Raw genomic sequence first — 17746 nt, forward strand, 5'->3', positions numbered from 1 at the left:
CGGTTTGTGGCGTGACTGCAGAAAGGGCTTCTTTCTCATCACCCTGCCATACAGATGTTCTTTGTGCAAATTGTGCTGAATTGTAGAAAGATGTACAGATACACCATCTGCAGCAAGATGTTCTTGCAGGCTTTGAAGGTGGTGTGTGGGTTGTCTGTAACCATTCTCACAATCCTGCACATATTCCCCTTCTGTATTTTTCTTGTCCTGCCAGACCTGGGTTTAACAGCAACTGTGCCTGTGGCCTTCCATTTCCTGATTACATTCCTTACAGTTGAAAATGACAGTTTAAACCTCTGAGATAGTTTTTTGTAGCCTTCCCCTAAACCATGATACCGAACAATCTTTGTTTTCAGATCTTTTGAGAGTTGCTTTGAGGATCCCATACTGTCACTCTTCAGAGGAGGGTCAAAGGGAAGCACAATTTGCAAATAACCACCTTAAATAACTTTTCTCATGATTGGACACACCTGTCTATGAAGTTCAAAGCTTAGCGAGCTAATCCAACCAATTTGGTGTTGCAAGTAATCAGTATTGAGCAGTTACATGCATTCAAATCAGCAAAATTACTAGGGGACCCACATTTTGCACAGTCAGTTTTTCACATTTGATTTAATTACATACAACTAAATACTGCTTCACTAAAAGTCTTTGTTCGGAAAACACCCCAGTACTCAGATGTTCCTAGGAAATGAAAGACATACCACTGTTATCTTTTTTTGTTGAAAGTGTAGTAAATTATTATGCAGGCTCAGAGGGGTTCCCAAACTTTTTCATATGACTGTATATGTATATAGTGAAGCCAATCCGGACACAGACAGGCAGGAGACAGGTTTTTCTGCACTACACATGTTTATTTACAGTTTAAAGTGCCCAAAATACCAGTAAATACAAGACCCTTCAGTCCCTTCTTGCCACCAGTCCTTCTCCCTCCACTCCTCCTCAGAATTTGTCCTCTTTCTCCCGACTCCAGTTCTACAGGGTGGGCCATTTATATGGATACACCTTAATAAAATGGGAATGGTTGGTGATATTAACTTCCTGTTTGTGGCACATTAGTATATGTGAGGGGGGAAACTTTTCAAGATGGGTGGTGACCATGGTGGCCATTTGGAAGTCGGCCATTTTGGATCCAACTTTTGTTTTTTCAATAGGAAGAGCGTCATGTGACACATCAAACTTATTGGGAATTTCACAAGAAAAACAATGGTGTGCTTTTAACGTAACTTTATTCTTTCATGAGTTATTTACAAGTTTCTCTTTGTTTACAGCTATTGACATGTCGCAGAGGTTAACACATGAGGAGCGGATAGAAATTGTGTTGATGTCTGGTGAACGCAGTAACCGGGTCATTGCAGCAGATTTCAATGCAAGACACCCTACGAGACCACCCATCTCCCATGCTACAGTTAGCAAACTGCTTGCTAAGTTTCATGAAACTGGTTCAGTGTTGGATTTGCCAAAATGTGGACGCATGAAAACTGTCACTAATGAAGAAACATCAGTGGCTGTCCTAGCTTCATTCAGCAAGAGCCCACAGCGTAGCACTCGCCGCATGTCACTGGAGAGTGGCATTAGTCGAACATCCCTTCGGCGGATATTAGCTACTCACAAATGGCACCCTTACAAACTCCAGCTACTGCAGCATCTCAACAAGGATGACCCAGATCGGCGCACTGAATTTGCAGAATGGGCAAAACAAAAATTGGAACAGGACCCTCAGTTTATGCAGAAGATTTTGTTCAGTGATGAGGCAAACTTTTATGAGAATGGTGAAGTTAACAAACAAAACCACCGCTATTGGTCTGACACTAATCCACATTGGAATAGATCCCGTGTCCTCCATGCGTGGAGTTTGCATGTTCTTCCTGTGTCTGCGTGGGTTTCCTCCCACAGTCCAAAGACATGCAGGTTAGGTGCATTGGCGATCCTAAATTGTCCCTAGTGTGTGCTTGGTGTGTGGGGTGTGTGTGTGCGCGCGCACAGTGTCACAGTGTTCCCTGCAGTGGGCTGGTGCCCCCGGGATTTGTTCCTGTCTTGCGCCCTGTGTTGGCTGGGATTGGCTCCAGCAGACCCCCATGACCCTGTGTTAGGATATAGCAGGTTGGGTAATGACAGACTGACACAAAACACGCACACACACACACACACACACAGCCAGGAAGCCTACTGAATTTTCCTTCAGTTCATGTGCACTTTGGACTCTAAAGATAACCTACAATAATCTTTGGATAAGTGAACCAACTAAACGACAGCTACCATTACAAAATATCTTTGTAAACATTAGTAATATGTTTTATTTGCCTTGACATTCATATGCCAGTATGTCTAGGTCTCTGCACTTGCTGGCCTTTATATCAGTTTGTCAAATATACTTTCAAAAGCAAGGGGAATAAAAGTGCTTCAGATGGACAATGAACTAAGAAAAAAAACATCCATAATTTTATATTTGCAAATCATCCCAATTATATTAATCAAACAAGGAGCCACCAAATACTTATTATTGCCTCTAAGTCCTTTCCTTTATACAGTAGATCAATTTTCAGCTGGGGAGCTTTGCGATTACAAGGTTGCTTTATTATAATCATACTACCTAAGACAGGGGTGCCCACAGTTTTTCGGCTTGCGAGCTACTTTCAAAATGACCTGGTCGAAATGATCTACCTACATTAAAAATGATTATATATACATACACACACATATATATATATATATATATATATATACACATACATATACATATATATATACATATATATATATACATATATATATATATATATACATATATATACATATATATATATATATATACATATATATATATATACATATATATACATATATATACACATATATATAGACATATATACATATATATATATATATATATATATATATGTGTGTGTGTGTGTGTGTGTGTGTGTGTGTGTGTATATATATGTGTATGGATATGTATGGATATGTATATATATATATATATATATATATATATATATATATATATATATATATGTATATATATATATATGTATATATATATATATATATATATATATATATATATATATATATATATATATATATAGCACAATAACAATTCAATAAATTTATGGTCACTACAGTATTTGGATTTAATAATCATCATGTGGGAAAAGGCTGACTCGCATAAATAAGTAGAGCCAAATAATGCAGTCAAGGTGCTTTTGAATTCAGCCGAGTGAAAATTGAGGGCTGTCCGATTAACTGCGATTTTAGTTCCCTCTCCTTTCTCTTTCTCAGATCGCTTTTTGGAAGGACGTCAGTAGTTTTTATGAATAGTTCGAAAATGCCTTTCCATATTTTCCTTCCTTGGAATAGCAATGATAGATTGACAGATCAGACAAACGCATTTTTATTGTGAAATTGTGAGAAAAAAAAATCCTCTTCCAATTCCACATCCAGCCCAAACCCTCCCTAAACAATTTTTTTTAATCCCTTCTTTAGTCGATATAAATTGGAAGGCTAACTAGATCACAGTCGGAGTTTTGCAGTAGCTCGCGCGTTTGATCATGATTGCGGGATGACCAGTGTGTTAGCAGAGAAGAGATCTCAGACTGGCCGCCCTGTATGTCAATCAAGTGGCAAATGACTAACATTAAAAACATTTTTTTTTTTTTAATGCAATGCGATCTACCTGCACTACCATCGTGATCGACGCATTGGGCTCCCCTGACCTAAGGTATACTGTTGGGACTACCCTACATAAGCATATTTTAAAATTACCTATTTCAAGTGAGCTTGCACTTGGTAACAGGCAAGTGTCCAGCCCATGGCAAAAGCTAGGGTACACTTTCCACTCTGGACTTTGTATTATGGATATAAGGGAAAAAAGAATCATTACATTAAAGGGGAAACGGTTAATCAATATGAAATCTCAAATTACATCAAGACTTTATCCGTAAAGTGATCAATCAATATGCTGTTTCGATTTTAAGAATCACCACAAGTCTTTCACCCATTATGCTTTGTGGTGTCCTAGCAAATTTTAGCAAACTCTAGAAACAAATCTGAGGAAACGTTCAAGAGAATTTTTTTTTAAGACACTAATTGTACAGAGTAAAAGAGCTACTGATCTACATCTCTGATCCATAGGATATAAGCATTTCTTTATAACATTATTTTCCAAAAATCAAATTACTCCCTCTCAATTTGGAGCTGCTGTGGTAACACTAAGTCATTGTAGTCTTGTCCCGAATAACCTTAAGTTTTACATTACTAAATACTAGGCATGTTCCTCATTCTAGACTTATTTCTGAGTTCACTTTCATAAACCACTTCTGTCAGAGCCTGTGGTTGCACTTACGGTGCATCCGGAAAGTATTCACAGCACATCACTTTTTCCACATTTTGTTATCTTACAGCCTTATTCCAAAATGGATTAAATTCATTTTTTTCCTCAGAATTCTACACACAACACCCCATAATGACAACGTGAAAAAGTTTACTTGAGGTTTTGCAAATTTATTAAAAATAAAAAACTGAGAAATCACATGTACATAAGTATTCACAGCCTTTGCTCAATACTTTGTCGATGCACCTTTGGCAGCAATTACAACCTCAAGTCTTTTTGAATATGATGCCACAAGCTTGGCACACCTATCCTTGGGCAGTTTTCGCCCATTCCTCTTTGCAGCACCTCTCAAGCTTTATCAGGTTGGATGGGAAGCGTCGGTGCACAGCCATTTTAAGATCTCTCCAGAAATTTTCAATCGGTTTCAAGTCTGGGCTCTGGCTGGGCCACTCAAGGATATTCACATAGTTGTCCTGAAGCCACTACTTTGTTATCTTGGCTGTGTGCTTGGGGTCGTTGTCCTGCTGAAAGATAAACCGTCGCCCCAGTCTGAGGTCAAGAGCGTTCTGGAGCAGGTTTTCATTCAGGATGTCTCTGTACATTGCTGAAGTCATCTTTCCCTTTATCCTGACTAGCCTCCCAGTTCTTGCCACTGAAAAACATCCCCACAGCATGATGCTGCCACCACCATGCTTCACTGTAGGGATGGTATTGGCCAGGTGATGAGCGGTTCCTGGTTTCCTCTAAACGTGACGCCTGGTATTCACACCAAAGAGTTCAATCTTTGTCTCATCAGACCAGAGAATTTTGTTTCTCATGGTCTGAGAGTCTTTCAGGTACCTTTTGGCAAACTCCAGGCGGGCTTCCATGTGCCTTTTACTAAGGAGTGGCTTCCGTCTGGCCACTCTACCATACAGGCCTGATTGGTGGATTGCTGCAGAGATGGTTGTCCTTCTGGAAGGTTCTCCTCTCTCCACAGAGGACCTCTGGAATTCTGACAGAGTGACCATCGGGTTCTTGGTCACCTCCCTGACTAAGGCCCTTCTCCCCTGATTGCTCAGTTTAGATGGCCGGCCAGCTCTGGGAAGAGTCCTGGTGGTTTCGAACTTCTTCCACTTACGGATAATGGAGGCCACTGTGCCCATTGGGACCTTCAAAGCAGCAGAAAATTTTCTGTAACCTTCCCCAGATTTGTGCCTCAAGACAATCCTGTCTCGGAGGTCTACAGACAATTCCTTTGACTTCATGCTTGGTTTGTGCTCTGACATGAACTGTCCTCTGTGGGACCTTATATAGACGAGATGTTCGACGTGCTTACCCAGATGGGCCACCTCAAATTAGACCCAAGTGCTGCTGTGCAGTTGGCGATGCCTCAGCACCACACCAGTTTTGATCCCCAACAAGCCTGACCCCAATGGCTCTCCGATGGCTTTGACTCTTCCAGGGATGGGGCTCACGAGTGCATGCTTGAGGACCTCTTTCATGGTCAGTTGCAGTTTAATGTCATACCCAGGACAGAAGGAGACATCCACACAATGTACCAATCTAAATATCTAGAACAAGGGTGTCAAATTCCGGGCCTGGAGGGCCGCAGGTTTTCAATTTAACCCTTTTCCTAATCATTGATCAGTTTTCACTGCTAATTAACTTCTTTTCCTTTCATTTTAATATCCTTGTTTTAAGAATTCAGTCCTCTGAATGTATTCCTTTTTTCATTAAATGACAGCCAAACAGAAATGAAATTGAAACAAACAGACAGATGACCATCTAAATTGGGATTTCAAACTCCAACCAATCTCTTAATGAGAAGCAGATTCTTGCTGTTAATTAAACCCGTTATTTAATTCCATGGCTTGCTGCTGCTCTCATTTTGCCACAGCAGACATTTCCAAACTATTGATTTTTCTGTTTTTTCTAACACCATCAAAATGTGTTGGTGACCTGAGAGATCAACCTTACTGAGACCTTCACCTTTCTCTATTTTCTGATATTGTGTGATGGGCACAGGTGAGCTGGTCATGTGGCGGCTTGATTTGTGTCTCATTATTGTTTGGCTGCTAATTAAGGAAGAAGAGACAAAAAAGAGTCCAGAGTCAAGTTAATTAAAGCTAAGGCAAAAGAAGTTAAGTAGTAGCAAAAACTGGTCACTAATGAAGAAGATGGTTAGAAAGAAAACCTGCAGCCACTGCTGCCCTCCAGGACTGGAGTTTGACACCCATGATCTAGAGGGTATATGACTCTTAGAATGCACAGCAGAATTGACTCCCAGGCCCCAGCAGTTTAGTGTACTTCCAGTAAAGTTGAGGATTGGATAGAACACGGTCATAGTTTTGTTATGCATTCTTTAATTTGTGTTACTCTTGATTAGCAACATGTCCCCACAGCCATGTTTTCAAACTATAACTGTATCAGATGAAAGACTAGAAACCCATGCATATTCCTTAATTCATAATAAATCCAGATAAAGCGGCAGGCAATTTATTATTACAATTTAATATTTTCAAAGCAATCCTTAGTGTATTGATTCCTGATATTTTACAATTACTATGGACAAGTAGCTGTATTATTTAGCAGAGTTTCATAATACTAAAAAGGCAGAGCAGGCTCTTTTTCTTCGGGAACTATGTTCCTTTAATGTGAGTACTGTAGTAACATCCTTCAAATCTTCTACATCTCTGTGATGGCCAGTGCGATTTTCAATGCTGTGCTGCACAGGGCTGGTAACATCACTTCAAGAGAGGAATACTGAATCAACAAGCTAATTAAAAGGCTCAGTTACACTACAAGTCAAAAGTTTCACAACACCTCAGTTTTTTTTTTTTTTTAATCAGTTGAGATTCAATAAATGACCTAAAATGGTGAAAAGGTAAGCAGTAAACTGCCAGAGGTTTAAATTAAAAGTTTAGCAAAAACTGAAAAAAGGAAATATTAGAATATTACAAATGGGCCATTTTCAGAGAAAAATTAATAGGCTAGAACCTACAGATGTTCTTCAGCAATTAAAGTAAATTAAGCCTTGCAAGTTGAAGCAAACATTTTGCAAAAGTGTCCCAGCTTCTGTTGATTACTTAAAAACCCTCTGTCTGTTTTAAAGCAGAGTTGGAACAGACTTTCTTACTACACCCTCTGAAGTAATACTTAGACAATGTTCCAGTGATATAAGAATGAATGAACAAAAACTGCAAAAAAATAAATAAATAATTAAAGCGTCCAGTGAGTACAGTGTCATACGCAATCCAAAGGCAATTGAAAACTGGAGGAAACTCTGATAGAAAGATATCTGGCAAACCCTAAGTCACAACCAATCAGAAGACAAGTTTCTGAAGGTCACCAGCCTGCAAACTAGGTGCCTCACAGCACAACAGCTTCAAGCACAGCTTAAGAATAAGCACACACGTGTGTGGCAGATTCACTGGCAGGATGACGCCCAACCCCTTGCTGCATCCAAAGGGTGCCATCTTTCGTTTTTACGCCTGTTGCAGCTGCGTTGTTCTTATGTGTGAGTGGACATCTCTTGAGGGGAGGACTTCTGTTCTCTTTCTCCGATGTAGAACCCTCTTCCTCATCTGAGTTCACCTCTGTTATAGCACGTCTTTATTTGAAAGCTAAGTGTGAGATTGGGGGAGTGATTGAAAGAATAAAAGTGAATTAAATTAAATAAAAAAACTTTTACAAGTACCGTAAATTTACACCAGCTGTTACAGCCTCAAATAAATCAAATGTATGTTTTTATTCTATAATAGAGAAGAAGAATCCACGATCGAACCCGCAACCTCTTGACTTGCAGACAGCAGTTCTAACCTCTGCACCAGCCAAGCAGACGTATATGTGTGTGTGTCATACCTACCCCATTTTCTTTTACTTTGGTTAAATTTTAGAAAAAAAGCGCTTGTTTTTTTTATATGTGTACCTTTTGTGAAAGTGTTTATTTGATATTTGGACTTCAGTCTTCACACATTATACACTTCACATCAGCATTTTGGCAATTAGTAGAACATGAAAAAAGTTTCTGTTCTATTTATGTGTTCAACATTTCTTGCCTCACATTTCCTGTCATCTTATATTTACATAGACCTTTGTTGACACGGAACACACATGAAAATGTATGTGTTTCAAATAACGATATATTATTTACCCTATACAATTCAAGACGGTTCATACCCAGTTTCAGGGATGCCAGGGGCCATGACCCGGCCGGGACGTCATGAGGAACCGGATGTGGGTCTGTGCCCACCCTGGATCACGTGGGGGTCGCCTTCCTGGTTGCTTTGGGGGCCACGGGTACAGGGCATGGAAGCTCCACCCTGTAGGGGCCCGTGGTCACCGCCAGGAGGCGCCCCAATGCCTTGGGGACCTGTTACCCCAGTACTTCTGCCACACCAGGAAGTGCTGGGGGGAAGACTTTGGACGGCACCCGGAGAGCTGCCGGGAGGACAGCCGGCACTTCCCCCACGCTGGGGCGTGGCCAAGGGAGGAATGCCGGGAACACCTGGTGCTCATCCGGGACTTATAAAAGGGGCCGTCTCCATTCATTCAGGGCTAGAGTCGGGAGGTGGAAGGACGAAAGGCCCGAAGAAAAGGCATTGTGGCCAGGACTGTGTGTGATTGGGGTAATTGTGCACGTGACTGGGGTCTGAGTGACCAATGGACTGGGGTCTTTGTGACCAGTATTGTAAATAGTCTGTGTAAATAAACGTGTGGTGGTGTTTTAACAACATGTCCGCCTGTCTGTGTCCGGGCCGGGTTCACACCAGATAAAAAGACGAGCTGGGAGAACTTTGTGCACGACTAAAGCTACATCATTGGGAGACCGAATAGCAGGCTGCCTGCTGCTGGTGCTGATCGACACATTTGTAAAACAAAAGATGTTGATAATGAGATCCGAGGGAATTTAAGGTGGCCCAGCATTACAAGTTTTTTTCGTAGGCTTCAGGGGTTCTAGTGGTAAGGAATGGCTTGCTTACTGCTACTCACCCTGTCAAACCTAAAGCACAAAGAATCATCTTCACATTAGAAACTGCAGACTAGGTTTTTGACCACTGTTGAGTTGTACTTGAAGCTGTTCTTTAACATTATTCCTACTGATGACCCATTTCAATAAAAAAAAAAAAACTCGTTTTCCTCTAAAATTGGGTTTTGAAATGACCATTAACAAAAGCCAAGCTACCAGGAAAATCAGGAACTGATCTAATGCAGGAATCCTTTTCTCATGGACAATTGTGTATAGTATGTTCAAGTGTAAGAAGCTCCAGTGATCTAATTATATTATTGTTACTTATGTGACTGATGCTTTTATCCAAGTCGACTTACAATATTTGAGATACAAATGGTTACATTTATTTAGTTTTTTCCCCTATTTGGCACACAGGCAGGTGAAGTGACTTGCTCAGGTTTTGAAGTCCAAGGTCCACAGCCTTAACCACTGAATCAAACTGGCTGCCAAAAATAAAAGCCCTTGGTTTAAAAAAAAAAAAAAAAAAAAACTACCAATATTGTATGCAGAAAAACACTTAATTAGTTACATAGTACTTCTAATACACCCAACTGACCAAAAGGACTATAACGGAGGCCCATTGTCTTATGAAATTTCCTGGGTGAAACACAGTAACACAACTAGTTCAATTCTATACATTTTTTTGTGTTGGCTTTAGTCAGTCATTATTTGCATTAAAATTTATTGTTAACTCATGTTTGAGACATGCAGTGCAGGCAAAAGAGCATGCCAAATATGAATTAACAAACACTAAATTTATATTAGTGGTTTGGTTTTTAAAGGCAAACTACTGTTCATTACTGTAACTCCTAACAGTTGCTGAACATAGTGAAAGCACTTCCAGTATATTGCATATGTAAATGGGACACTGGTGAATGTAATGCAGTCTGTCAGTTATAATTAATTGAATGCAAGTAACACAAGTCCAGTAATTTTTTAAATTCTAGATTTATATATTGAAACAGCAATAATAAAGTTTAATCAGTCATGTAAGATACTCTGAAAACAGAATAATAAAGGCTGTTTTCACAAAAATTCTTGAATAATGGATTAATAAATACTTTTGACCCTGGGGAAATTTGGCTTTTTACAGAAGGTCATTAATAAATTAATAATTAACTAGATAAACAAATATATATACAGTACATATGCACACACTGTGGTCTGAACATACACCAGAATGACTAAAAGAAAGAAAATTAAAAACATCAAGTCTACTTTTAAAAAGAAAGAAAAACTTTCTTACTTGGCTGTCACAGTTAGGCATTATGCAGGCATATTGCTGTTGGTATAAAGGAGCCCTCTTAGTGTTTCTTGACACACTTCTGCTGAATAATTAATTAGCTGAAAGTACTCAGTGTATGTCCGAGAAAAGATGCACAGCATTATTCATTCTCTCCTTCACTACTACCTCCAGGGGGTGGAGAGGGGTTTGGCCCTGCCTTTCTAATTGGTATGTTTATATAGTGGGTCTCTCTTGAAGTGATGTTACCGCCCAGAACACCACGGCTTAAAAAATTAACACTGGCCATTACAGAGATGCAGAACATAGGATGTCACTACCATCATTAAGCAGTCTTCTAAGAAAAGAGTGTCTGCTCTGCTATTTCTCATATAATTCCTCTGTGTTACATGACCAGTCCAGCTTGTCACTGACGTGGACACACAGATATTTGTAGCAGCGCACCACCTCAACTTCCACTCCCAGACTAGTGACCATACATAGAGAATCTTTGGTGCAGCAGAAGTCAAAAACCAGATCCTTGGCTTTGCCAGTTCTAAACTGTAGACAATTCTTCTGGTACCAATAAAAATGTCCTCTACCTGACTCCTATCATCTGTGTCACCCTGGACAATCACAACTAGAGCTTCAAGAACTACAGTGTATAATAAAAGAGCAAAAAGAAAAGCAAATAACTGTGTAAAGGACCAGACACACTCCTTAAATAATTGTTTCCAAATTTTTAATTCTGGGAGACAATACATGCTGCCAAATTTTAAAATCAATAGAAACAGTTTTATAATGATGGTAATAATACTTTTAAATAAGACAAATTAAATTTTGTTGAAATAAGCAACTATTCTAGAATTTATTTTTCCGTAATATACAGTAAATATGTCATAAATTTGTACTTTATTGCATGCTTTGTATGTAGCAATGTGCTCTTGTATGACTGTATCAAAGCAAATTTCCACTTGTGACCAATAAAGCTAAAACAACTAACTAATAGAGATGGGTAGATGGTGATGATACTGAAGTCTCTGGAGAAATGAAAAAACGGAACCATCACGGTGCTGCCAACTTCGTCCAAATTTGAATTAGCCTTGTGGAGTAGACCAATAATTGTATCTTCCACCCCAATGATTGTTCAATAGGCAAACTGTGTGTGTGTGTTATATATTATATATATATACACACACACACACTATATATCACATATGGCTATTTAATATTTTGCTGCCATATGATAATTATTTTCATTCATCTTGTGGAAGTTTACAAAACCGTTGTGGCCCCCTGTCACTGCTACATAAACTTTATGGTGAGCAGCACATAGACTTTCAATACAACCAGTATATTAATCAGAGGATAATCTCTTAAAGTGTAGTCAGTCATTAACTGTCCTGCACATCAAGTGCAGACAGAATTCTGTTGAGCAAGGTCCAAATTAGAGATTAGAGATGGGGTGTGTGTTTTAGGGGTGGGGGGGCGGGGGTAATGTTTGTAGCTTACAACCCATGATACTACACAGAATCGAATTAATATTTAAATTAAAATTACAGATATCTGAAAATACATAAATTCCAACATATCCTAAATGCATTTTATGATATGTAAAACATATTCCAAGTTCCTATGCATTTTGGATATTTCAAATACATTTAGAGATTATCTTAAAATAAGTCTATAGGTATTCAGAGATATTAGTAATGCAATTTAAGATTAATCCCTGTAAAATGTTTTCAATTGAACTTTCTGTCTATTTAAAGTTACCTAGAAAAGAACTTGGCATATCTTTAAATATGCAGGATATTACTTAGAAATGCATTGTTGATACCTAAAAATGGACAGAAGCTATTTTAGGATATCTGGAAATGAACCGGAGACATCAAAAATACATCCTTTGATATCTCAAATTCATTTCATGACATCTTAAAAGGATATCTCAAATAATTTATATCTTTAAAAGATATGGACTTATTTCAAGATATCTGAATATCATTTTCACCTACAATGCAATTCAAAATATCTCAAATACATTTCCAGATATCTAAAAAATTGCTTCAAGACATTTCAAAACAATTTCCTGCTCATTTCAAGATATCTTAAAAACAGAAAGGAAATCCCAATGAAAGAATACAGTAATCCCTCACTATATCGTGCTTCAACTTTCGCGGCTTCACTCTATCGTGGATTTTATATGTAGGCATATCTAAATATATATCGCAGATTTTACGCTGCTTTGCGGGTTCTGCGAACAATGGGTCTTTTTACTTCCGGTACATGCTTCCTCAGTTGGTTTGCCCAGTTGATTTCATACAAGGGATGCTATTGGCGGATGGCTGAGAAGCTAACCAATCAGAGCATGCAGTTAAGTTCCTGTGTGCTGAATGGCTCAGCAACGAAGCGCCGAATTCGATTCCGCAGCGTTAACCAGGAAGTCTCGTCTCGCTCATTCAGCATAAACGTGTTTCGCTGTGTAAAGAGTTAACTTTTGTGCTCTTTTGTGTTTATCTTTGTGCGTAGTCAAGCCCTTTGTTATGGCTCCAAATCGATCTGCTCCTACTACTGCTTCAGGGGCCATGCCCAAGCGCCAAAGGAAGATGCTAACGATTGCCGAAAAGGTAAAAGTTTTGCATATGTTGAAGGAAGGGAAAAGCTACACCGCTGTAGGACGCCATTTCGGCAAGGAGTCCATGATTCTTTTTATTTAAAAAGGAGGAAAACAATATAAGATCTATGGCCGCAGTGCCCTTTTAACCAGGGCGCAAAATTGAGTTGTAAGTTGACATAATCAGGCAGTAGTCCGGATGGAATCTGCTTTAGGGATTTGGATTGAAGACTGCTGGAAGAAGAACAACGGCAGTGCTACACAGTTGTCTGAAGAGGCTCCTTTAGAAGGGCTGTAACACTCTCCTTTGTTGTGCAGTAAAATTAAACTCATTGTTATCGGAAAAGTCGTCGTGTCATTGTTGGTGAGTAACCATAATTAATTTTCTACTTACAGTACTTAGTACATGTACGTACGTTTAGTGTCACTGTACACACATGTACTGTATACAATTTTTCTTGCAATATACGTATTTATTGCTGGTGGCCTGTCTATCGTAATGTCTGTAACATATGTGATATCGGAGACGCTCGATATCTTTAAAATAATAATTAGGGTTTTACTGTATATAAACAGTGTGTTTACATACATAATTTCAATGAATCTTACCTAATATCTAAGAGAATACAAAGGGATTATGATGTATAACTGTGTGGGGAATATTTATAAACAGTGTGGGAGAGTTTATAAGGGCTTAAAATATATAAAAATAACCATACACACATATGGTTTATACTTCGCGGGTTTTCACTTATCGCGGGGGGTTCTGGAACACAGGTTCTGGAACTCGAGGAGGGATTACTGTAAAACATTTTACAGGCAGGCAACTCTCACAAGGAGTTTGATATCTTAAATTGCTTGCAAGGTCAATTTGATATATCTCAAAAGACATCTGAGATTTCCTGAAATACACAGGAAATAAGATATTTCATTACTGGTAATGATGTTCCATTGTTACCTGTAAATCACAATAAAATGTGGATATCTTGAGATATCTGAAAATGTTTTTGTAATATTCTGAAATGCACTTGACATATCTCAGAATTCATTGAAGATATTGAAGATATCTTAACATGTAAGCAGTGCTAGTTATTTTGCACTCTAGGCCAAGCTCATTTGTGCGCCAACCAACTGTTCGGTAGGTAACCTGTGATGCTGGGTCCCCCACCCCACTAATGATCTGCACAATAGACAAATGCCTAATTCACCTCGATGGTGGAACTGGCCTTGCACACAAGGGAAACATTCTGAGATATCCAGAAATGAGTTTCAGACATCTTCACAGGTAAATTGTACTTTAAGATATGAATTGTCCCTGCCTTGTGTCAGATGCTTGCTGAGATAGGCTCCAGCTTTCCTACAATCCTACGACATACCTCAAAATGGTAATTTGGTTTGCCACAAGATCTGGAAATTCAGATCATACACACTTAAAAGGCAGGGGGCTCAACTAGTGAGCCTATACCATTTCAAAGACATGAAATGTGTAGCTGTGCACAGTGTTAGTTGTGGTGCAGGAACTCCTATCAGCATTACTACTTGTAAAAGAAGCCAACACTGAACCTATGTGAACTGACTCTAAACATATTTCTTCTACAATTCTGAAAATATTGTAAAACATCCCAGAACATTTTTAAAAGATACTACAAAACCAGCATCACCTCTTCCAGCAGTGGCTGAAAGTAGTCCCATTTGCCAAATACTGTAACACAAAAACTCAAGGATGCAGTTTCATTCAAATATGCCAGCAGTAGAGTGAACCTAACCATTGTGTGCCTGTGTATCACAACATTAATTAAGTGCTTAATCTTAATTAAAAGGTTTCCAGTCTCGCTGTTACTCGCCTCTAAGCCGGTCATACCTGTCCTGAAGGATGTTGGCAGCGTGCAATCCAGTGACCAGCAATACGTTTTTCTTAGCTTGGCGTTGTAGTGACTATCCGGAATTCTCTTTGGGACGGACGAAGATAATGGTCCATACTTGGGTTCGTCTCCACTTTTGCTCCCTGAAGCCGGACAGGCAATCGCGGCAGACTTCTGCGTTGGAGAGGCTCGCTTCTCCTCTAGGAAGGTCAAAAAAGTGTCGGCTTGCGGGGCGATTGCTAGCCAGTCTGCCGCGAACATCCTGGAGGAAAATAGGTCCCATCCGTTTGCCAAGCTTTACCTTCTTGCGTTAGGTTGTCTTCTTATAGTATGGTGTTCATGGCGACACTTATTTGCCATAATGCAAAGTTTACTATTTTTTAAAAGTTTGGACTTAGCGTTTTCCTTCCGGCACAAACTGCTCTTGCAAAACCAGTTTAGGTCACATCCAGTTGTTTTCTTTGTTGGGTAATTGACTTCCCAGGCTTCAGTGTGAAAGTAACCACGTGGCGTAGTAAATATTCCAGGCGCGCGCACACCGAACACATATGCTGCACGTATACAGCGAGGGCGTGCACGCGCGCGCGCGCGCATACAGTCGAAGGGAGGGAGTGGAGCAGCAGTAACCTCAAGATTAGGCACACCGATGTTTTACGAAAGCACAACTAAAAATAATATTAACTGCAATCACAAAAAAGTGGTTTGATATATACAGTCGATGAAACGCTGTCTGCCGTCAGTGAAAATGGACAAAATCAGTTCAACATGTTACTTCGGCTAGCTCTTTGTAAAATCTACCTAAATTGCACAAACAAACAGTTTTGTCTTAGCTGTAAATGTGCAGCATCTTAACTTTACAGGGCATTAAAAAGCAGCATTGCTGTTAGGTCAATAATGATTAAATATACCCTTTGGGCTGAATAGGTTAATTTCCTATGTTGGAATTTAAGGTATCATGGTTGTGAAATGTCATGCAATATAAGACTTCCAGTTCAACATGTAAAATTGTATGCCTAGCTTCCTCAGACAGATTCAACTTTTTTTCACACATTTTAGGCATCCTGCCAAGCCAAAATACAATTTAAATCTCCTGAAAGGACAAGCATGAGTGAGGTTGTATGTAAGTGGCATTCCATTCAGGACAGTGTCCTGCAGTTTTCTCAGGCTCTGACAACAAAGAAAAGTTTGTAAAAAATTATATTAGATTATGATAGCAAATAGGAATAAATCAATAATGCTGCATATCTGAGGGAAAGTGTCAAAAAATGCCAACTATCAAGTTCAGAATATAGTATAAAAAGGGGGAGCTTTCAGCTATGACTTGTTTTCAAGAAAGGTGTTTCATTGCCAGATGTCAGAAAACAGCTCCAGAAATTTTTAATTTAGAAGCACATGCCGACTTCTGCAGAACATTTCTGAAATTCAAAGACCTCAGGAGCTCACCCCTATCTCTTGCATATTTATAAGGGATAAAGATTAATGTCATTGAGCCAGGCTTTAATGCAGAGGCCCAGGCTGTAAGAACTGCAAGAGATTAGGGCAGATAAAGAACTGCATAAAATTCTGCCAAAATGCAGCCATTTCCCTGCAGATAAATTCCACGGAAATTAACAAACAAATCTACAAGTGAAACAATCTGATATTGCAAACTACATATACATGCCTAAGGGGGATAAAGAAATCTAATGTTTCTAACACATGATTTTTATCCTGCTTAAAGCTAACATTTAAGAAAGAAAATATTATCAACTAATCTTTTACCATTTAGAATGAAATGGAAAAATCATTTTTCACTTATACAATTGTATTTTCAATCCAAACGATGCTACAGCTAGAACACAATAAACTAATTCGTATTTACAGTGGATTCAGAAAGTATTCAGACACATTCACTTTCTGCACACTTTTGTTGTGTTGTAGATTTCATTTTAAATGGATAAATGTACTATTTTGCGCACCACTCTACACTTAATAACCCAAAATGTTACCAAATGAAAACAGATTTTCAGAAAGGTGTGCAAATTTATTAAAAAATCGAAAACTGAAATCTTTCATTCATATAAGTATTCTCTAAAAGCTTTGTACACCTGAATTTGGGTAGCTTATCACATTCTTCCGGGGAAGATCCTCTCAAGATCTGTTAGATTGGATGGGACGCATTTGTAAACTTGCAATTCCACAGTAAAACAATGGGGTTGGGGGTCTAGCTGCCAAAATTCCATTCCACAGATTTCAATGAGTCTGTCAGTTGAAAATATGGAATTGTATGCTTCACACTTAATACTTTCAATACCAATCATTAAAATTAATTTTTACTTTAAATCATAAAATTACATCTAAAAACATACACTGCCTAAATGTCTTTCTTTCCAATAAAATAGCAAATAAAGAGATACTAATCCTCCTTTGCAGTATGCTTTACAATGGATTGTAAAGGAAGTGCAGTACCATAATATAGACTAGACAGAAAAAACATGCTGTATGAATTCAATATATCAGCAGGGCAAAAAATATTGTTGTGACTTTATCTGCATCTGTTACTATTATTTCTACTTGATGTTTATGTATTTTATTAAGGTAGAATAATATCAAGCACTCCTGCTTTATAGTTACAGTGCCTTTCCTGGTTTGAAGTTGGGCCCAGGAACGGGTGGTATATTCTTTCATTTTTCGGATTTTTTTGTTTTCTCTCACATCCCTGACATGCATATATTAGGTTAAATGT

At 38.7% G+C, this 17746-nt stretch overlaps 1 protein-coding gene across 6 annotated transcripts in view; it reads right to left on the reverse strand.

The window, feature by feature from the left end:
* LOC120525496 (nuclear receptor coactivator 7-like) overlaps positions 1–17746 on the reverse strand; it is a 179874-nt gene that overhangs the window by 82043 nt on the left and 80085 nt on the right. Inside the window, exon 1 of one of the 6 annotated variants that reach the window (XM_039747843.1) lies at positions 15021–15523. The exons of the other annotated variants lie outside the window; for them this stretch is intronic. Coding sequence (XP_039603777.1) covers positions 15021–15282 — 262 coding nt within the window. The 5' untranslated portion in view covers positions 15283–15523. Of the gene's footprint in view, positions 1–15020; positions 15524–17746 lie in introns of those variants that run through there. 6 annotated transcript variants of the gene reach the window in all.

The sequence above is a fragment of the Polypterus senegalus genome, chromosome 3 (assembly GCF_016835505.1).
Source record: "Polypterus senegalus isolate Bchr_013 chromosome 3, ASM1683550v1, whole genome shotgun sequence".
In the NCBI taxonomy this organism is placed as follows: domain Eukaryota; kingdom Metazoa; phylum Chordata; class Cladistia; order Polypteriformes; family Polypteridae; genus Polypterus; species Polypterus senegalus.